Source organism: Callospermophilus lateralis, chromosome 3 (genome assembly GCF_048772815.1).
Source record: "Callospermophilus lateralis isolate mCalLat2 chromosome 3, mCalLat2.hap1, whole genome shotgun sequence".
NCBI classification, from domain to species: Eukaryota; Metazoa; Chordata; class Mammalia; order Rodentia; family Sciuridae; genus Callospermophilus; species Callospermophilus lateralis.
The window spans coordinates 64,234,597-64,258,871 of NC_135307.1; the positions used below are offsets into that span (position 1 = coordinate 64,234,597).

General features: G+C 33.5%; 1 protein-coding gene across 4 annotated transcripts in view; it reads right to left on the minus strand.

The window, feature by feature from the left end:
• Pals1 (protein associated with LIN7 1, MAGUK p55 family member) overlaps positions 1-24,275 on the minus strand; it is a 97,232-nt gene that overhangs the window by 51,226 nt on the left and 21,731 nt on the right. The window contains exons 2-3 of one of the 4 annotated variants that reach the window (XM_076850339.2): positions 16,203-16,329; positions 9,663-9,950 (exon numbers count right to left, since the gene is read on the minus strand). In XM_076850339.2, the coding sequence (XP_076706454.1) occupies positions 9,663-9,927 (265 nt within the window). In that variant the 5' untranslated portion in view covers positions 9,928-9,950; positions 16,203-16,329. Of the gene's footprint in view, positions 1-9,662; positions 10,200-16,202; positions 16,330-24,275 lie in introns of all 4 variants that reach the window. The other 3 variants (XM_076850336.2, XM_076850340.2, XM_076850338.2) reach the window with 3 other exon arrangements.

Here is a 24,275-nt window from a genome sequence, read left to right on the forward strand (position 1 = left end):
AACAGTCACTAATATGGCATTATGTAAACATTGTGAATGTATAACTGATGTGATTCTGCAATTTGTATTTGGGGTAAAAATGGAAAAGCATAACTCACATGAATCAAATGTATGAAAGATGAAAAAAAAATTTAAAAAATAAATAAATTAATTAAAAAAAAAAAAAAGCCAGCCTTACCAACTTAGCAAGGTTCTAAGAAACATAGCAAGACCCTATATCAAAAGAATGGCTCAGTGCCCATGGGTTCAATCCCAATTAGCAAAAAAAAAAAAAAAAAAAGTATTTCATAAATACATATTATTCCAAAATGATTTTCCACTCATTCAGAGAAATGTTACCTTCTCTGATGGCTATATTTATAAATTAAAATAAAAATTCACCAAGTTCTTCAATGTTCTGTGCAATTTAAGAGGGAATTTAAAAAAATGTAAGTAAATCAGTACTGTCAAATATGTACACTCTTCTGTAATTAAGATGAAGACAGGGCTGTGGCTGTGGCTGTGGCTCAGTGGCAGAACTCTTGCCTAGCATGCGTGGGGCATGGGTTCGATCCTCAGTACCACATAAAAATAAACAAATAAAACAGAGGCATTCTGTTCAACTGCAACTACAAAAAAATTTTTTTTAAAAAAAGATGAAGACAGGAGATTAGGCGTGTAGCTCAGTGGTAGAACACTTGTCTAGAATGCCTGAGGTCCTAAGTTCATTTTCTAGCACCATAAAAAAGATAAAGACGTACCACAGAAGAGAGGACAAAATACCAATAGAAGAGATTCCCTTCCATAACTCCATTTACAGACAACAGATATAAGGAGAAAGAACCATATACAGAGAAAAAGATGCATGGAACATCACAGTTACCATGAAAGACTGACATAAGTACTAACTCAGGGAATGGACAAAGGAGGGAGCACTGAGACAGAGAAGAACCCAGAGCAGGGAAGTATAGGGATATATGGTAGAGGAGAAGCAGAAGCAGGCATAGCAAATCTGCCTTTGATAATAAGTTCTAGTCTATAGCAATTTTCCTACAAGGAAGCTCTTTATATATAGTTTAAATTCCTTGCCCTGAAGTTTGATCTATTTCTCCTTACTTGATTTTCAGTAAAAATTATTCTAAGTTTCATCATGGTCTCTAATATTTCATATAATACTTAAATTCTGATTATTTATGTTAAAAGAAAGGCTAAATGATCTTAAAGGGAAAAATCATTTTCATTTGCTTTAGAGTACAATTAATCAGATAAATATAAACATAAATCCATCCCTTTAATTCTCCAGTCTTAGCCCTCTCCTGAGAATCTAAAATGTAAAAGAATGAAGATTCTAAAATAGGCAACAAAAAGCAATCACCAGGGTTGAGATTGTGGCTCAGTGGTAGAACACTTGCCTAGCATGTGTGAGATGCTGGGTTCAATTCTCAGCACTGCATGTAAATATGTGAATAAAATAAAGGTTCATCAACATCTAAAAAATATTTTTTTTTAAAAAAAGCAATCACCAAGAGTTACTCTATATGAAATCCTATCTTCAAATACATAAGACTCTGGGCAGCAAGATGGGAGAATTTTTTGATTATATAAACACTAAACTTACCTAAGGAAGCTAAGGCATCTCCATCTCTGGAGATGTTTCAAAGCAGATAAATACAAATATAAACAGTAGTACACTCTGAATTAACTTTATTTTTACTTATTACTCCCACTTACCCCACAAGAAAACAGTTTCTGGTGATCTATTTCAGTATTAAGATTTCTTTGTTTAAATATCAGGTAGTCCTTTTTGGGGGGAGGGGGGTGGCAATGTTGAGACTGAATCTAGGGTCTTGAACATGCTAAGCAGATTTCTCTACAACTGATGTGAGATCCCCATCCATTTTTCTTGTTTAAATTTAAGAACATAAAAATCCTGAACTTTGGTTTTCGGTGGCCTAGGGCAACATAAATTTTTATAAAATAATCAGAAGCTTAGGAAAGATCCAAACAGTAATTACTCATTAACAACTTAGTTAACAAATTAAAAACAAATACTAGATAGGCTTAGTATTTAGTATTTAGCTCAGTGATAGAGCACTGGCTTAGTGTGCACAAAGCCCTGTGTTTGAGCCCCAGCACTAAAAGAAATAATAAAATAACCCCCCCCCAATACTAAAGTCCAGGGGGCCCCACAATGTTAGAGGAGTATATACTCAAGGATACTTGAGAGATAACAGAGCAACAATCTTATTCCTAAATGTAGAAAAACAATAGAAAACTGTCTTGAAATGACCTCTATTCAACTAAGTACAAAAACCTCATAGTTGTTTCCTGGACAAAACTGAAACCCACCTGGAAAGGAAAACATCCTAAATCTACAGTCAGAAAGCCCAAATCATAGCAAATGATCACTCTTTAATTGTATTATATGTTACTGGATAACCCACCTCAAGTCTCTGGAACTTTCTATAAGATGAAGGGGTTTGAAGCAAGCATGGTGAGACACACCTGTAATCCCACCAACTCAGGAGAGGATCTCAAGTTCAAGGCCAACCTCAGCAATTTAGCAAGATCCTCAGTAACTTAGCAAAACCTGTCTCAAAGTTTAAAAAAAAAAAGGGCTGGGGGACATAGCTCAGTGGTAAAGTGACCCTAGGTTCAATCACCAATACCAAAAATAAAAATAAAAAGTAGAAAAAAGATTGAAGGGGGTTGACTAGAATAGAATTTCTCAAGCATGTGTTGGTAACTGCATTAAAATATACATAATTTATTTCAACCCAGTATATACACTTGATTTTTAAGTTAAAGGCTAATGTATACTTATGCAATATACTTCCTATTTTCTATTTATTCTAGTTCATTAAAAATGACTGGGTGGTAAGATGACAAATATTAAAAGACACTAAAAAGTGGTGGTAAACATGTACAGAAACTGGAACCTCCATACATTGCTGGTACAAACATCAAATAGTATAGCCACTGTGGATGAGTATGGCAGTTCTTCAATAAGTGAAAAACAGAACTACTACGTGACCCAGCAATTGCACTCTTGCATATATATCCGAAAGAACAGAAAATGGTTGTTCAAACAAAAACTCGTAAATAAGTATTTCTAACAACACTATTTACAATAGCAAAAACAAGAAAACAACCCAGATATTCATCAACAATTGAAGAGACAAACATAATATGGTACATCTGTACAATGGGATATTACTCAGCCATACAAAGGGGAAAAATGAATGAAGTACTGATGCATGCTGGATAAACCCTGAAAACATAATGCTAAGTGAAAAGAGGCAAGTCATCAGACGATACATATTGTTTAATTTCATTCATATGAAATATCCAGGATATCCAAGGAGACAAAGTATATTAGTGATTATTAGGGGAGGGAGGAAAGGAGAATAAAGAGAATGGGTACAGGATTTCTTTTAGGGTGATGAAAATATTTTATAATTATACAGCGGTGATGCTTGTATAACCTTCCAAATATTCTAAAAACTAATGAACTGTATAGTTTTAATGTAAATTTTATGACATGCACATGATATCTTAATAAAGCTATTATTTAAAAAACGTAACAAAAATTGCTAGTTAAGGCTAATAAATTAATTTCATTAGATGATCTCTCTGGTAGCTTCTGGTTCTTACAAAACTTAAATCTTAAGGCTAGAGATGTAGTTCAGCATTTCTGAGGCCCTAGATTCATCCCCAACAACACTAAGTACATACAAACATACATACATTTTCTTTAAACCTACACTGTGTCACTTACTTACATATAATTTTTTCATTTGATCGTAAGAAAGTCCTGAAACTGAGGCTCAGAAAAATTTACATGACCAAGATCAACAGCAATTAAGGGACTGATTAAAAAGTACTCAATTCTGACTCTGACTTCCCTACAATGTCTAATAAACAACTGTGTCAAGTGTTTTTAACATGCCATTAAATAATGAAACAAATCTTTGCAAGAAGAAAAAAAGTTAAAAAACTATTACTATTACTACTTAATGAAGTAGAATGAAGTTTTATTTTTTTTTATATTTATTTTTTAGGTGTAAATGGACACAACACAATGCCTTTATTTTTATGTGGTGCTGAGGATCGAACCTGGGTCCCGCCCATGCCAGGAGAGTGCTCTACCACTGAGCCACAATCCCAGCCCCAGAATGAAATTTTGATACATTTTGTCAAAGACTAAATGATGTAGCTTTTTCCTCCCCTGGCCCCTTTCTTTCTGTCTTTTTCCAGTACTGGGGCTTGAATCCAGGGCCTTGGACATGCTAGGCTAGCTCTGTACCACTGAGTTACATCCCCAGAATCAGAATTATGTATTAATAACCAAAATTTACACATATACATATGGTCAAATGGATTTTTTTTAATGTACACTGCAGGTTAACTCCAATTTTAGCCATTTTATTAAATCATAAAAGTCTTAAATGGTCCCAACACTTTTTAAATATTAAATCTAGTACCAACAGGTTTAATCTTTCAATCTCAAGAAAGGGGGGGGAGGCAAGGAACCCTCAGAAAAGTCCCTTAAAGGAACAATTAATAAAACTTGTTTGAAATTATATATAGCAGTTAAGCAAAAACTTGAGATAAAATTCAAGATTTATGGCTGTGGAATTTTGTTTATTGGATTAAAATAAATTTTATTTATTAAAAACAAGTTTATCATAATCAGACAAAATTCCAGTTATACCATGGTCAATCAAAAGTAAGTTAATGTCAGAAAGAAATGTGGAAGAGATGTTTTACTTTAAAATGTCAAGACTCTTGGGGCTGGGGCTGGGGCTGGAACTCAGCAGTAGCACACTTGCCTGGCATGTGTGAGGCACTGGGTTTGATTCTCAGCACCAAATATAAATAAATAATATAAAGGTCATCAACAACTAAAAAATTTTTTTTAAATGAAAGAAAAATGTCAAGACTCTTGCAAATAATTTGAATATTCAGAGACATTAGGGGGGAAAATGTATACACCAATCAAGACTGAAACATGCTATTAAAGTTATGGAAACGCCTCACTTTTTGGCTTTATTCACTCTACTTTCCTTCCCCATTATGTGTCATCTATTTTCTTCACCCTAAAGTATTTGGTATAAATGAGAAAACTCCTAGTCACAAATTTCAAGAGTCTTCTTATTAACCACAAAACAGCTCCTCCCACTGTATGCTCTTTCCTGATGTTTCTTCAAAGGTATAACAATTATATAGCCTTATATATGATGGCTGGCATACTTCCCTAGCTCATTCACTTTAAATATTCTCTCTACTATATTTACTTGTCCACACCCTGACCCCAAATTACTTAACAGTAAACACAAAAATAGTACAAACCATAACCTAAAAGTATTTGATATTTAACCTTTTCTGTCTCATTCCACCCTAACCTGCATTGTTCTTCTTCCAATTTCTTTAAAGAGATAGTTTGTTTTGATTATGAAAGAGAACAAAGACAATATTTTATTTGCAATAAGGAAGATTTAAAACAAATGATAATTTTAAGGAAGCCTTTTTAATATATTAAATTTTTTTTAACATATAGTATTAGTTATTCATTTGAAATCACATTCCAAAATCACGATATTCTAATTTTTGATAAGATTTGGTTTTTAAGTAAATTCAGTTTAATCCCTTCTACACATTGCCAAGTGTAGCAACACTTTCATTAAAAACTACCCAGTTAAAGTATCTAATCTTGCCAATCACATTTTAAATTCCCAAAAGGGTATGGCATCTACTTACAGATAAATGATGGGCTGTTTAGAAACTGAAGGCTCCCTCTCAAACAAATCAGTTGCCCCATCCTTCCTCATTTAAAACAAGGTTGCTGTTTCTAGCTGTGAAAAAGCTGAGAAGTTGCCTCTTGTCATGTGTGTATTAATCAAAATACTGACAAGGAGACACAATTTTAAGGGAGTATTTCTATTGTACTTTGATGTGTTAGCAGATTATGAACAAGAAAACAAATGTTTGGCAAAAAGGTATTACACTGCATTTTAAATGAAAACTTAAACTGAGGCTGTGACTGACTATAACAATCTACAATTCTATTACTTATGCTAGTTTTTCTTGCATCCTATAATTAACACTCTTTTGCACTGAATCGATTAATATTAAATCTATCACTTATTTCTCAAAGTATTAAATCTTGTATTTAAGAAATGAATTACAAATACCTGGTAATTTCAAATTGCTTTAAAGTAAAATGTGCAAGACAGCCTCAAGTTCAAGAACCCCACAAATATATTTATGAAAACCACAGTGGATTGGAAGAAACAGTGGTCTTCCAAACCTGTTAAAAAGTCAGCAATGGAAAAGTAGGAAAAAGTGGGGCCTGGGGATACAGTTCAGTAGCATACCACTTGTGTGAAGCACTGGGTTTCCATCCCCAGCACCACACAAAAAGAAAAAAAGCGGGGGGGGGGGGGGGGGGGTGAAGAAGCAGCAGCAGCAGCAGCAGCAGCAGCAGCTCAGAGGCTTAGTGGTTGCGCAACTACATTTGAGAGGCTAAGGTGAGGAGAACCCCAGAATTGTGACTAACCTGGGCAACAAAGTGAGAATTTCTTGGAAAATTTTTTTAAAAAAGGAAAAAAAAAATAAAGAAAGAAAGAAACAGGAGGGAGAGAGGGAGGGAGGGAGGGTCAAAAACCCCATAACATTAGGTCAAAACCCCCATAACATTTCCCCTAAGTGAATTTGATTTTAAGCTATATTTGTTTCTTTACTGTAATTATATGAATATTGCCTATTAGAAAATATTTATGCCTGATTCTATATAATGCAAATGAAAAGATACATTAATCTTAGAGGACTTCAAACAGAAAAACAGAATCCAGGTTGGGTATATTATATCATAAATTTTCTTCAATAAAGAATATTAACAGAAGGGGTTGGGGTTGGGGTTCAGTGTAGAGCACTTGCCTAGCATGCATGAGGCACTGGGTTCAATCTACAGCACCGCATAAAAATGAACAAATAAAATAAAGGTATTATGTCTATCTACAACTAAAAAGATATTTAAAATGGAAAAAGAAGATAATATTAACAAAATATTTAGGGAGGAAGGGAAGGAGGAAAGGAAAGAGAGGGAGGAAGAAAGAAAGGAGTGATGAAAAATAAATGCTAGTAAGAGCTAATTAGGACTGAAGTATTTTCATCACTATAAAAAAATCCCTTATGAAAAAAAAAACATTAAAATTCCTTAATATACTGCTGGAGCAAATAACTCTGTGGTATAGCACTTGTCTAGTGTGTACAAGGCCCTGGGTTAAAGCCCCAGTACTAGCCCCCCCAAAAATCCTTCATAGATATCTGGGTTTGGTGAGTTCACATCCGTAATCTCAGCTTCTCCAGCAGCTGAGGCAGAAGAATCACAAGGTCTAGGCCAGCTTAGGCAATTTCTTAAGACCTTGTCTCAAAATAACATAAAAGGTCAGGGATCTGTAGCTCTGTGGTAAAGTGCCCCTGGGTTTAATCCACAGTACCACAAAAAGAAAAGAAAGAGGGACTAGGGTTGTGGCTCAGTGATAGAGTGCTCACCTAGCATGCATGAGGCACTGGGTTTGATCCTCAGCACCACATAAATGTAAAATAAAGATTTTGTGTCCACCCAAAAAAACTAAAACATAAATATTAAAAACAAAGAAAATATCTTTCACAATTGAATTAATACATAATCTTTTAATTTACACTGTAATTACGACATCTTTTTTATAACACTATTGGTCAACTTTTTTTTAAAAATAATTTTTAGTTGTAGATGGACACAATGCCTTTATTTTATTTATTTACTTTTATGTGCTGCTAAGGATTGAACCCAGTGCCTCATGCACGCTAGGCAAATGCTCTACAACTGAGCTATAGCCCCAGCCCTAATTATGAAATCTTGAAGGCATTTAACTAATTTCACTATTACTCAACATATTATCTATAAATTCTTAAAACACAGAGAAAAATGCACATTTGAAACGTGAATACATTTCTAACAACGACAAAGAGTCAAATGATGTGACAGTAGAAACTGTTTCAGACTTGGAATAAAGAGACCTAGTGAGACAAATGTAGTATATACATTGTAGCTATCAGCAAATCAGAAAAATACTTTACTCTGGGTAGCCACCACTCTGGCCTCTTGAGTAAAGTGCAGGCTCCACTGGCAGTTTCCATTCAAATTCTCCACTTTGTACAGTATGTATCAACTCCAGATCTGGTAAACTAATTCTTAGTTCTACCACTTATAAGCTTTGTGACTTAAGCAAGTGATTTAACTGGGGTTCATTTCTTTATCTCTCAAATGGAGATTACAGAATCCTTGGTTCACAGGATTATCCTGAATTACATGGAATGTGCTTATTAGAGCACCTCATATAGGGCTCAGTAGACATTTAAATGGGTGGAAAAATGATAACAATAACAAAAACTCTCCTTCCATAAAAAAGTGAAAGCATCTCTTTCTTTCACATCTAAAAAAAGTAAACCACTAATAAGTAAAATGTTTCATTTGACTTAGCCTAGTTTTAAAGGGAGCAAGAATTAATGTTTAAAGGCAGCATTTTTCAAACTGACTTCTATCAACTTCTAACACTAGTTCAAGTGAGAACATCAGCATGTGCAGGAAATATGGCAGTAAATTCAATGATCAGTTGATCATTGAATATGTTTGATATCTATTATTAATCTCACTAGATTCATAATGCCTATTAATATTATAAACACTCAAAGAAGTCCTAAAGTGAGAAGCTATTTAACCCAGTTTTCTTAAGAATCTGATTTAGTTTGTCACAGAATTTACATATAAATAAATCCCACAAAACTAGTTTTACTTTTTCATACTATGAAATTTGGAGATAGTATAAGGAATCGGAGCCATATTCCATGTTTCAGACTTGGAATAAAGAGACCTAGTGAGACAAATATAGTATATATATATATGGTACCTATCAGCAAATCAGAAAAATACTTTACTCTGGGTAGCCACCACTCTGGCCTGGTGTATGATGCTAAATGAACAGCACTTGTTTATCTTATTGAGTCATTAAAGAAATAAATATAATTTAAGCTGCAGTTATTTGTTTTACTACTCTTTTATGAAGTTTAATGAAATCAGAAAATTAAACTGAAAATTGCTTTTAATATTCTGATATAAAATTTTGTGTATGATATAGAATATGAGTTTCCAAACTCTAAATGTTAGGCCATGTATGTAATTTTTTATACTAAAAAACATGTTGTAGCTAGGCACATTGGTGCACACCTGTAGTCTCAGCAACTCAGGAGACTGAGGCAGGACAATCTCAAGTTCAAGGCCAGACTCAGCAACTTAGTGATACACAGTTTCAAATTACAAATAAAAAAGGGATGGGGATATATGTAGCTCCATGGTAGAGCACCCCTTGGTTAAATCCCTAGTACCACACACACACTAAAAAAACTACACAAACACGTTGCAGCAATTGAGCATTTAAGCTACATGTTTCCACTCTATGTGACTAAAGGTAAATGACAATACTTCTATGGCCCTTCCAAGGAAAGAACTGATCTTGATTTGGAATTCAAATTGCCATCGCTTACACTCTCCTAAACCGTTGCTCTTTCCAACGCATTGATATTAAGGCATATATTAACCAAAGCAAAACATTTTTTATTATTCTGCTATGTTTACTTACCTAATATTTTCACAGTATAATGAGGACTTTCTAAGACAATTCCTTCTTCTGTGTCAAACATAGGGTTATCTATTCCAGTCTTTGGAGGAATTTGGGCTAGTTTCTTGAGTCTCATGGAAGAATTAAGGTCAAGTTCTTGCTTTTTCCCTTCTTCTTCTCTCCTACGTCTCATGTCCTCCTGCTGCTGTCGAATACGCTCCAACTGTGCACTTCGTCTTACTGGCATCATCCTGGTGCCCAAATCTCCAGGACAGTCAACAGCCATCTCTCGGTGCTTCTGGTGTTCCTCTGGTGATGCAAGATCAACATTTTTTACTTCGCTGTCTGATTCCTCTGTAACATGCCCATTCATATGGGATGTTGTCATGGTTATCTACAAAAACCTATACCACTTTTTATAAATCAATTTTTCCTAAAAAGCCAATTTTCTTGATTCTGTAGTATAAAATCCATGTTACTTCACAAAAACAAAAACAAAAACAAAAAAACTTCTCACATCACATAATAATGCTATGAAAAAATATCCATGAGGGAAATCTAAGGGGAAAGATGGGGGAGAAAAAGTGTAAGAATTACAATATAAAAGCAGACTTTACATAGCCCACTTCCACTTCCACAAAATATTTTTTAAAGTCTAACAAGCATATAATACTATTTTGCTATGTAGATTACGTACACACCTTTCAATTTACAGTTAATGCTGAGAAAATCAAAGTGCTTTTAAAAAAAAGTCATCTCCCAATAACTTGAAGTATACTATTCAATCTTAGGGATAAGCAAAATGATACAATGCAAAGCTTAGCAAAGTAGGAAAGTAAAAAGTTTTGGATACTAATTTTATAAATAATAGGTTGCTTAAAGTATAAAAAAGTATTAACTTATCCTTTCAAAGTTGCCTCAACATACTATTTTGTTCTTACTTAATATACATAGAATTAGTTAACTGCTAAAGTCATTGATAGTAATCAATCTGGCACATAGCAGGTCATATTGGTGGCCTCCTTAAAATACAGGTAGTACTGCGGGAGAAAATTAATTCATTTTTAGGAATTTTGAGATGAAGAAGTACCCAAATAATGAGAAACTTCAACTAGCAGCAAAGGCATCTAACTATTAAACATTAAAGTAGGAAAGGATCAGGTAGATTATCTGTCTTTGGCCACATTTATAAAACCAAGTAGAATTAATTTTTTTAAATTTGTTTAGATGGCAGGATCACATTGGTTATACAGCCACGTTTATACATACAGCAATGCAATCTGTACACGTGGAAAAATGAGAATTCATACCCCATTTGAATCAAATGTATGATATGTCAAGATCATTGTATTGTCTTGAGCAACTAATAAAAAAAAAGAAAATTTGTTTAGAGAAAAGGTAGTATCTATTACTACTCAAAAAGTATTTAAAGTCATATTGTACAGGAAAAAGAACATTTTTGAACTTGAAGAAAACTAAATATTCATTTTGACTCTGCCACTTCCTTTATGATTTGAGTTTCTCTCAAATTTCAGATTCACTTAAAAAACTATTCATAAGATTATTCTTAGCTTTAAATAAAATAATGTATGCAAGTTATAAAGTGAAGATACATATACTAGTTATTAGTATTAATTTGTTTCTCCCATTTAAAAAATGTCCCCAAAATATTTTAGACAAGAAAAATATTTTATAGGATGACATTGGCTTTTCATCAAGCCATTTCTTGTGCATAAGTAGGCAGATTATTTATACAAGTGTAAACCCACACATTAAATCTAATTAGCCTTCTTTTACTCAAGGCTTTAAAAATATTTACAATAATAAACCTACTACCTCCTTGAGTTGAACATCATTTCAGTAAAGAAAATGGTTAGAACAGAACGCCAACTAAGCAAAAACCATGTTTTTAAATTATATTCCTAACATCAAACTTATTAAAAATATGTCAGGTCCTAATGAAAATTGGAACAGAAACTGCTTAAAACAAATCTACCTAGGCTACCAGGAAAACCATCAAAGCTGACAATCAGGAAAAGAGACAAATTACATGTGGCATTAAAAGTCACATTTTCACAAGAATTATGATAGACTGTAGTCTTCCATTCAAATTTTAGCTTCTTTATTTATAACCATGTTATCTACAAATAAGTGCCTCATTTACCATTAGTTTGTATTTTTTTTTCATTAAAATGGGAGCTATTAGACTTATGCTAGGTGATTCTTGAGCATTATGTTGATTATACAAATGCAAATTCAGCTTATTTAATATTTTTACTACAAACAAAATGAAAGTTTTGTAGGAGTTACCCTAGTGTTATTTATAATTTTAATTTTTAAAATCTAGGAGTGTACCTATTTCTAGAAAATTAACTCTCAACCTTCTTTGTTTATATCAATTACTAGATTATTAAAAATTGAACTTAATGAATATAATATTTTAACATATATGCTAGTCTATACAAATTATGATCTAAAATTAAAACTCTTAAAATGTTTCTTAAAAACTCTTAAGAATGTGTGCACATTCACTACACTAGATAATGAAGGAAATTACAGACCATGCAAGAGAGACTGGGCTAGGTGATCTGGGTCAGAATTCTTATGAGTGGACTATTATCATCATGCTTATCTTTCTGGATCTATTCTTTCACTCTTAGAAAAATTTCTGCAATCCGATAGTAATCCACTTAAAATTCCACTTTGGTTATCTCTTCTGGTGTTCACAGTACACTGGGAAAGATGGTATAAATGAATGAATGAATGAATGATTATTCTCCAGTTGGTTTCTCCTCACCAGATCCAAATGTGTTAGAGACAGTTATTTTTATACCCCTAATACTTAGAACAATCATGTCATATAGAAAATGCTCAAGAAATATTTATTCAACTAAATTTGGAGTGTCACAAATATACAGGGAACATACAGACATGTAAAACTTAGTCTGTGATAGAGAATGACTGAAAACTTAAGGATACATTTCTGTGCACTACTTTTTAAAGGACAACAAAAATTTAACCACATAGAGGAGGAGTTTGTAACAGAATCACATAACCAATAGGAAGGTACAATATGAAACAATAGCACCTTCAATATAGTACCAGATGGGACAATGGAAAAATGTCCTACACGAACAACAATAGGAAAGGGAAGTAGGAGGACAGACCAAGGACAGTTTTAGAACTAAAGAACTTTATCCTGAAAATAGTTAAGTATCATTAAAGGCTTTTAAGCAGCAGATGATAAAAATCACATTCAGTTTTATAAAAATATTATTCCCATATAAGGATAGAGGGTTGAATGAAAGAAGGCAATGAGACTAGTTTGAAAGTACCTGTAAGAAAAGGGGTCCTGAACAAAGAGAGTGAAAATGAAGAAAAATTACATTCAAAAAATATGTAGATTATATAATCAGTAGAACTTTGTGTCTATTTAATATAGCAGGACAAAAAAAGAAAAGAGACACAGGATGAAAAGGAAGTGGTAGTTACAATTAAAACAACAGCAACATTTACTGAATACTTCTTTATGTGCCAGAAATACAGTAATCTGCCCTTACTCAGTTTTGCTTTCTGCAGTTTCACTTTTTTGTGGTTACTTGTGGCCTCAAAATATGAAATGAAAAATTCCAGAAATAAACAATGTGTAAAACTGAATGCATTCTGAGTAGCATGACAAAATCTTATGCCATCTTGCTTAGTCCATGTGGAATGTAAATTGTTCCTTTGTCCAGAATATCCATACTCTTATAGTCATGCTACTCACTCATTAGTCACTATTACATACATAAGAATAAACATAGTACACATAGGGTTTGATACTATCCTGGGTTTTCGGCACCTGTTGGGGGAGTATCTTAAAATGTATCTCCCAAGAATAAGGAGAGACTACTGTGCAATAAGCACTTCACACAGTATTTACTCATTTAATCCTCATGAGAAATTTAGAAGTAGGCCCCAAAATGTCCCCATTTTGTAAATAAAGAATGGGAACTGAAGTAGGCCTTAAAGAGGAGATTAAGAATAAGGAAGGGCCATACAAACCAAAGGTAGAAAGATAAAAGATAGGTGAGAAAAATACAAATAAGGCTAGTTGACTAAAAAAAGGAGAATAGCAGACGATAACTTATGAAATATCTTAAAACTTACTTCTGATGACAGCAAGAAAATCATTAAATGTTTATAAAAGGGGGTGATTTACACATAAATTTAATTGAACATTCACCCTTGGTTAGATACTAGGGTTACAGAGATAAAATCCATGCCCATTACTCTGGCTACCAAAATTTCCAACAGGGACCTAGAAATTAATGTGTACAGAATTAAACTCCTATTTCCCTCTAATCTGTTCATATTTTCTTTGAACCTATTCCTCTGTTTCCAATTCTAATTAATGCTGTAACATCCATGCAGCTACTCAAAACAGCACAATGTTTAAGAAAATAGCTTCCAAGCCTGGTCTTGTGGCTCAAATCTGTAATCCCAGTGATTTGAGATGCTGAGGCAGAAGGCTGAGGCAGAAGGATCGCAAGTTGAAGGCCAGCCTTAGCAATTTAGCAAGGCCCTGGGCAACTTAGTGACAACCTGTCTCAAAATAAAAAATAAAAAGGGCTGGAGATGTAGCTCAGTAGTAAAGCACCAATGGGTTAAATTCCCAGTACCCAAAAGTAAAAAGAAAATAGCTTCCAATCAGAATGCCTAAGATCTAGTCTTTGTCTACTCTCCTTTTAAGTCTCAGCTCAAATATATCTGTGGAATTCTCCAATCCCTAACACATTCTTAATTAAGATAGATTACAACTATTTATATCTTTGTCTTTCTATTCCATCAGATAGAACATCCCTGAGGTCAGGACTAAGCTAATTTAACTCTGGATCTAGAACACTGCTTATGTTCAGGCCAAGCAAATAGAAAACTTCAGAATATAAACTCCAGCAGTATGCCCTCAGGTTCATACTCTTAACCACTACCCAATGGGTTGCTAAGTATATGACAATATCATGAAGTATGACAGAGAACAGAGAAGGAGAGTAAGACAGAAGGGAAGGAAAATAGAGGTTTATTTAGTTCCAGACACATTAATTTCAAGGTGCCTACAGATCACACAGATTAAATTACTTAATTGGCAGAGGTCTGTTTTGTTCATCTCTATAGCCACGATAACTAGAGTAAGGGCTAAATGCTTAATCAAGTATATGAACAAATCATTCCTCTGTTCAGAACCTCTGAGAGTTTTAATACTACCTAGAGAATGAAGTCTAAACTTACAAGGTGAATCTAAGCTTTTAACAGTATTTTATACTTTCCTGCATGAGACTTTTAATTTAGTCTCCTCATTTATGCCTATCCTATACCTTTTTTGTTGTTGTGACTTGCCCAAATTCTGTATGAACTATATCTCCTTCCATCTTCTACCTTCAACACATACCTCAAAGTCCCTAATTTCTCCAAGAAATCCTTCTAGACCTCCTGGGTTAAATAACAAGCTCACCATAAAATAATCCAAAAGTCTATGTTATGTTCACAAGCTAATTCATGAAAGCCATGAAATATACTGAAGTTCTTAAACAAACCAACCAATATATGTGTCCCACAGTTTTTGCATTATAATTTTTATCATCATAATTTTTAAGCAGGCAATCCACAAATACTCTAGTTTATTTATATATATTAAAAGAAATATATAAACAAAGAGTAAAAGAGTCCTAGTCCAAAGGAACTGCACTCCACTCCTTTAAAAAAAAAAAAAAGTCTTTTTTGTGACAATTCAGAAGCTGGTAAATGACTGAACTAAAGAAATACCTCCTGATATATAAACAATAGACTGTCTTATGAACATAATGGAATATACAAGTTACTGGACTAATTTCCCCCTTTCAATCTTCCAATGGTAAATTAAATAAAGGAAAGTTTCAAAGGCCTATATTTCATTTTCTCATCAGAATTCCTGCTCCCACCCCAAAAACAAATATGATAAAAATAAATCTCTACACAGTTCACAAAGCAAGAAAATACATTTTCAGGTTGGCAGGCCAAAGCTGTTTCAATAACTTCAAACTAGTTTGAGGAGAAAGGGCTTTGCTTGCATGAATTGGTTATAGGACAAGGTAAAAGGAAGTTAAATAAGTGTCAATAAGTGCAAATGATTCAGATTGTGGGGATTGAAATAGCTTAACCAGACCGGGCCCACTGAAAACTCAGTATCAACAAACATAATCATTTGTGTAAGAGCTGGGAAACAAGACATGTCAGCAGGAAAACAATTTCCAAAAACTCGGTAACTTAATTTTTAGGCAGGGGCAAATGGAAAAGACATATTTTATATGTATTAATATGTTCACAGTCTATACTAGTATCCAGAACTCTTCCAAATTTTTTTTTTTCAATTTGTCCTTCCTCCACTTCTCCAGCAAGTAATGCCCTTTGACCAGCAGCTGGGAAGTCTCATTGTAAGTGATCAGCATTCCTCTGACATTCTAAGAGGCTGGACTATTTGTTTCCATAGAAACAGCTTTGTCAGCTAACACAGGATTCAGGCCAAGAATAGTGAAAAGAACTTACATTATGCAAACTGGAAAAAACCTTGTCTACTATCCTTAGTTTCTCTTCTCTGGTTTTTCACAAAACTCAGGATAATTTTCTTACTCCGTAAAATTCAAAAATTAGATGATTAATCAAGTGTCAAAATCTGTTTTTGAGGAAGGGGGAAAGGAGGGAAAGGTTAGTTCCATATGATATCCAATTCTGTTTGCAGAGAACTAGAATTTCTTAGTACAAAGTTATAAAAAGACATCATCATCACTCCTGTGTCTAACAGAAAACAATTAAAATCGGTGCTGTGTATTATTAGTGCTGTTTGAAATGTCAAATGGTGCATTCATATTGAAAACAGTCCGGAAATTCCTCAAAAAGATAAACAAAAGGAAACCATATGTCCCAGCAACTTCACTCCTAGGTAAAAATCCAGAGAAATGAAAACATACTTCTACACACATGCACACAAATTTGTGCAAAAGTGTCCATAGCAGCACTATTCATAAAAGAGAAACAGTGGCAAGACCTGAAATGTCCAACTGATAGAATCAGGGATAAATAAAAAGGTACATATTCATACATAAAATATTATTAGATTTAAAAAAAAGAAAGAAAAAAAAGTACTGAAACATGCTACAACTGAGATGAAACTTAAAAAACAATGTAAGTCAGTCACAAAGGACCACACATACTATATAATTCCATTTATGAAATGTCCAGAATTCACAAATCTATAGAGACAGAAAGTAGATTAATGGTTGATTAGGGGTAGGGTAGGTGTGTGGAAAGGAGAATTATAGTTGGGTGCAGGTTTCTTTGGAAGATGAGGTAAATTAATTGTGGTAAGCTGCACAACTCTAAAGATAGTAAAAGTCACTGAACTGTACACATGAAATGAGTGACCTGTATGACATATGAATTAAATTTCAATAAAGTTATTTAAGAAACACAATGAAATACTACTAAAAGCAATAAATTGGTTACAAGTGAAAAGACTGATAATACTAAGCAATAAAGAGGATGTGGAGAATCCAAAACCCTCAGAGAGAATTTAAAATGGTAGAGCCTGACCAGTAGTTTCTTAAAAAGTTAAGCATATATGCTTACCATATGACCTAACAATTCCACACAAGAGAAATAAAAATATATTTTTATTTGTAAAAATCACAAAGATCTGTAAGGAATATGCATAGCAGCATTATCAATAATACCTTAAAACTGGACACAGTGCCCTTCAAATGGTGAATGGATAAACAAAACAAGGGATATTATTCAGCAATGAGAAAAGTATATAGTTAATCATAAATGGTATATAGTTAATCATAAAACTACTGATACAACATAGATGGTCTCAAAAACATAATGCCACACACAACAGTACATATGGTATGATTCCAGTTAAATGAAATTTCTAGAAAAAGAAAAACTAGTACTTTTATGAAAAGCAATTTGATGGTTTCCTAGGACTAAGGGTCAGAGCAAAGACTGACTGTAAACTGGCAAAGGGAATGTTTCATGTCAAAGAATTGTTCTAAAATTAGATTCCAGTGATGACTGTGCAATCACATAAAATGTATTAAAACCCAAACTGGACCCATAAAATGTGAATTTCATAGATATGAAATATATCTGGATAAAGTTGTTTTAAAAACTCATTAAGTTGAATACTTAATGAGTAAATATTAATATGTTATACCTATTCATCTGATTTTATTTTTTTAATAATTATTTTTTAGTTGTAGGTGGACGCAATACCTTATTTATTTTTACGTGGCACTGAGGATCGAAACCCTCATGTGTTAGGATGTGCTCTACCACTAAGCCACAACCCCACCCTCATCTAAGAAAACAAAACCTCAAACTATACACTTAAAATGGACATCCTGTTTCATATAAATCATACATCAAAGAAATAATTTTTAGAAGACCATTGCATATTCCAAAAAACAAGACATATGCTGACATCATATAAAAGACCTTGTCATTGTGACAACACAGATAAAACTGGAGAATGTTGTGCTAAGTGAAATAATCCAGGTATAATACGACATGTACATGTAATCTAAAATAATTGAACTCATAAGGAAGTGGAGAGCAGAATGGTAGTTACACAGGCCAGAGGGTAAAGAATGGGAAGATGATGGTGAAAGGATAAAAATCTCAGGAGGACTATGAGAGGAATATATATATATATAGGATCCACTGCATAATGTGGTATATAGTTAATCATAGAGTATTTTCCATTTCAAAATTATCAAGAGAATAAATTTCAAATATTTTCACCACAAAAAAAATGTTAAGCATTTGAGGGGATAGATTAACTAGCTTGACTAATTATTCCATTTTGTATTTATAAATCCTAACATCATTTTGTATCCCATAAATACAATTCCTATAATCTGTCAACTTATAATTTTAAAAAAAGTATTAAGAGCTTAAAGAATATTTTATTCCCAAATCACCTTGGCTCCTCTGAAACATTTTTTGGATGCCAATGTTTCTTAACCAGTGTGACTTTGCCTCCCACCCCCATTCCTAGGGAAATTTAACAATCATTGTACACTAGTTTAACTGCCATAACTTGGGGAGGGAGGGGTATTACTGGCATCTACTTCATCTCTGATAAGGCCAGAATGCTTAACATGCACAGGACAGCTCCCCACAACAAAGGGGCTGGAGTTGTGGCTCAGTGGTAGAGCGCTCGCCTAGCATGCGTGAGGCACTGGACTTGATCCTCAGCACCACATAAAGATATTGTGTCCACCTACAACTAAAAAATAAATATTTAAAAAAAATTATTCAGTTCAAAGTGTCGATAGTGCCAATCCTGAGAAACTCTTCAGTTAAACAAAGCCAACCTGGTATATATTATTTTCACTGAAGCATTCAGTCATCAATATTTAGGATGTTTCTCACATACAAAATTTAGTGAAGTTTCCTTGCTACACAACTAACAGTGATATTTTAGCTTATTGTGTTTCAAATGTGTTAAGAATTATTGATTTCCAAATAACTAGTAAACAATGAAGCAGAAGATCCTCAGATATCATTCAATTCAGAAAGATATTTAATTTAATCATTAAATGTTCAGGAAGAAACTTCAAGGGTCATCTTCACAGTGTAAGGGAAGATAAGAGCAGAAGTTCACTTCATCTTATTATCCTGTAATTTTTAAAGGTCCAAGTGAATAAAAGTTTTGCTGACTTAAAATGTTTAAAAAACAAAATAAAGCTGGGCATGGTGGCACTCACATGTAGTCCCAGCTACTCTGGGGGCTCAGGGAGGAGAATCAGTTGAGCCCAATAGTTCAAGGCCAGTCTGAGCAATACAGGGGGACCCTGTCCCAAAGAAATTAACAACAACAACAACAACAAAACTTTATTCAGATTCATTCCTCGTTTTACAAATGACAAAGGAAGATCCAGAAATTTTAAGTCATTTGCCAAAATTATACAAATACTAGAGGCAGAGTACAAAAAAAGAGAAAAGTCAATGTGATAATGATCACCAACAGAATAGTAATAAAACAAAGAGAACAAAAACAATTGCCAAGTAAATCACCTTACACTGTCTACTGGGGTCTGAGGAAGAAAGCAAACACACTTACAGTAACATATTCCAATATAGGAGACATACCCAGCAACTGCTTACAACCTGGCTGGAACGGCACAACACTTAAAATGATAGTTAAACATTAAGAATGGCCCCCACACAAGGAAAAACTAAAAACAGATTCAGACAAAACATTTAATGGTTATAAATGACCATTTTGACACTCTCTATGGTGAACACTGTGTTATATACTTTAAATATGATTAATCCTAAAATAAAAAATTAAAAAAAACTACAGATTTAAGAGTACTACTGTTATTCTGAAAGACAAATAAGAAGGTAGATTTGAAGAAGCAAAGTGCTACACAGAACCTCAAAATAAACATTCAAAAATTATAGCAGGTATTTCTGTGTAAATGGTTACATGACTATGTAAATAAATGGTTTAATGTTCATTAAACATATCATATAACCCTTAAGATCTTTATTATATAGTAATTTAAAAGTAATTATTATCCTTATTTTATAGAGAACAAAAGCAGGGTGATTAATTGTAATGGTTTGAGTAATTAGTGATAAAGGTAGTCATAGTAAGAAAAGTAAAAATGCAGCAGCAGTAGTTAGCAGGCATGATGCAAACATTTCCCATATATTCTCATTTAATCCTTCCAACTCCTCAATTAATTTCAGTTTACAGATGAGGTTAAGTGCTGGGTATGGTGGTAATGCATGTAATCTTAGGGACTCAGGAGGCAGGAGGATCTCAAGTTCAAAGTCACTCTCAGCAACTTAGTGAGGCCCTAAGCAACTTAGTGAGACCCTGAATCAAAATTAAAAAAAAAAAAAAAAAAAAAAAGTGGGCAGTGTGGTGGGGATGTGGCTCAGTGTTTAAATGCCCTGGGTTCAATCCCCAGTACCACCCCACCCCACCCCACCCCACCCAAAAAAGAAAGAAAGATGAGGTTATATGGTTTCTCAAGGTCAGAATTCTAAGTAGCAGAGCCAAGACTCATACTAAGTCTGTATGAATCAACACTAAGGAAAAAAAAAAAAAAAAAACTTCTATTTATCATTAAGATTAATTCTCAGTTTAGTGTTTTGGGTATTTCCTAAAAATTTTTTTAGGAAAAAATTATTTTAAAGGTTGAAATTACATAAAAAAACAAAATCATAGATCCAAATACCTAATAACCACTTCTTGCTTTTTTTGTTGTTGTTGTTTTAAATTTTTTTTTTTAGTTGTAGGTGGATACAGTAATTTTATTTTAATTATTTATGTTTATGTGATGCCGAACCTAGTGCCTTACACATGCTTGGCAAGTGCTCTACTACTGAGCTACAACCCCAGTGCCTCTTCGTGCTTTTTTAATGCTTAAAATTTAGCTTTAGTTTTAAGTATTTCCAGGGAACAATGGGGCTGAATACTGGATCAGCCTTCACAAATCTGAATAGTATTGTTAGAACACTACTTTGAAATATAAGAAATAGTGAGGGAACAAGAGCCATGATTCTTTGTTCCCCTTACCTGATGCTCATGCTGGGGATGGACTGAGGACCTCATCCATGCTAGGCAATCAATGTACCTTAAACTACATCCTTATCCTCCGTGATCTTTTTTTTCCCCCTGCAACCACATAAGTGGAGTCCCTATATATGTATTGAAATAAAATATTTTGTTTTTAAGCAGTGGTAAGTTTTGCATTTGCTCAAATCAACATAAAGTTCAAGGTCTTTGGAGATAATTAAAGACCACACTCATGGCTGCAATTGGTCAGACGCCAAATAGTATCAAAGGTATCAAATGACTGGTTACTTGAACTGCCCCATTATCACCTTCAACTCCTCAGTAATAAAAGATTTAATGCATCCAAAGGTTAGAAAAGTTTTTGAAAAAGATATTAGGACTAAAGGTAATTTATAACATTTTCAAACTGACCAGAAATGGATTTTAAAACATGGTTTACAAAAAACTGCACAGTGGCTTTTCTATACATGCCTACTAATCAAGAATATACAAGACCTAGTTGGAGAATTAAAGCAGTCTAGATAAGGAACAGAGCCAATGTAAGAGAGAAGATAAAGCCAGGGTTAACTCTGACTGCTAAACTAAATTATTTGAATTTTTTCCTGCAAGCAATGGGAGACAACAGGTTTCTGAAATCTAAATCTATACTGTAACCAGAGTTGACAAGGGAAAATGTAAATAAAGCAGCCAAAAAAGACAGTAATATTTTACACATGAGAAGATAAAAGTAGTGGTGAAAGGAAAGAAAAGGGATAGTTTCAAACAATATTTTCTACAAAGGATAATTTGATAGGATTTAATAACCAGGAAATATAATATTCTATCTATCTAAATACATACATATATATATACACACATACACACACACACACACACATATATATACACAAACATACATACATACACACACACACACACACACACACACATATAATTCTAAAGTACTCAATAAACTGAACCTGTGAAAGTTATGTAACCTTAAAATAAGAAAATCCAGAGAATCAGATCCCTCCTCTCACCCTTAGGGAGGCAGAAAAATGGGGATAAGAATTAGAAAAGAGATGATTAATTCCATTTTTAAGCATTACATTTAAAGTGGGAGTTTTAGCAGGCAGTTAATTACTAAAAAGGACACTAAGGAGACAAGCCAAATAGTCCCATTTTCCAAATAGCACTGAAAAGTTAGATCACATGGCTCGAATGGGATATAAACTAAAATCCAGATGGGTAAACCCTTATGTAGATCCACAGTACTATATTTCTATAAGATGATATCATGCTGATTACATGCTTCCTTTAAAAGTCTCATAGTTACATAATTCTTTTGCCTTTAAAATATGATCAGAGAAAATTAATATTTCCCCTTAAGCTGGGGATGTGGCTCAAGCGGTAGCGCGCTCACCTGGCATGCATGCGGCCCGGGTTCGATCCTCAGCACCACATACAAACAAAGACGTTGTGTCCGCCAAAAACCAAAAAATAAATAAATATTTAAAAAAAAATATTTCCCCTTAAATGATTCATACTATATATGTTAATAGACTACAAGTTTATTTTAGCACCTGATTGCAATAACATCTATTGCTCAGTTACTAAAAACTGAGTTAACCAAGTAGCAGACACAACCAAGTGGAGAAATGGCAAAAATAAATGTGAATTTTCCTACTGAACATGAAAAGTGAAACTAAGCTACCAACATTCCAGTATCCTAGTGATGCTATTTTTAATAATAAAATATTAATTTATAGCTTAAAAAATGAATATCTGGAAAGTACAACAGAACAGCCCATTAGATAAATTAGTTATCCTCTTGGGGTAAAATTTAGGTGGCTTGACAATCCTATCTGTAATATGCCTAAATACATTTATAACCAATTGTATCAAATTGCATCAATGCTACCTGAGAATATCTCAATATACCCCAGCTTCTCTGTTCTCATGCCACAACCTTAATCATATACACTTTATTTCTTGCATTGCTTTTTTTTTTTTTTCTTTTTTTTAACAAGCTGCTTAACTAGTCTTGCAAACCTTGGTATTTCTCTGTCATTTTACATAGTATAGCCAGTCAGATTAACTTTCCTGAAGCATCCCTATTACCATGGCAATGTTCTTTTGAATGTTTTTGTTCCTTTTTCCTTTTGTAAACTACTGTTTACAAAAGGCTTACTGTGTACCATTCATGCACCAGGTTAAGCACCTGGCATGAATTATCTCATTTAACCTTTAAAACAGCTCTTCATTCACTTCTGTACCTTAGCTTAGCAAAATATGCAATTTGCTCAATTTCAAAGGCTAAATGGCACAGCTGGTTCTGAAGTCTGTTTGACTCCATTGCACTTTAATGATTATTCTGTAGGACACATTTTAAATTCCTTCACCTGACATTCATACGGCTCCTTTTGACTTAGTTCTAGAATACTTTTCCCACTCTATTTCTCCTTCCCCTATCTCCCAAATCAAACCAGTTGCTATTTTCCATACTAGCCCTGCAATTTCCCACCTCCACAGATTTGACATATTATTTTATACCCAGAAAAACATTCTCTCCATTTATTTTTTTAATATGTTAAATTTTACTCCTCCACTGAGTCTTATGCAATCTTCTTTAAACCCACCTGTTCACAACCACAATCTACCCTCCCAATACACTTAAATCTGCCTCTGCTGTACCGTTTAATGTCTACCTTGAAATCAGAATGTTTACTAGTTTCATCAATCCTAGCAGATTGCAAGCCCTCTGAGGCTTAATATGTGTCTCATATCTAATAAGCTTATACTATGTGCAATACAGTCTTCCCTCGCTTATCCACGGTTTTACTTTCTGCAGTTTTGGTTATCTACAGTCAATAAGAAGGGTGTAGTAGAGTATAATAAGATATCTTAAAAGAAACAATTTTTTCTTCAGATAATTTTTCTTACAGTATATCATCATAATTGTTTTATTTAATCATTATTATGCTATTAATCTCCTACTGTCTAATTTATGAATTAATCTTTATCACAGGTATGTACATATAGGA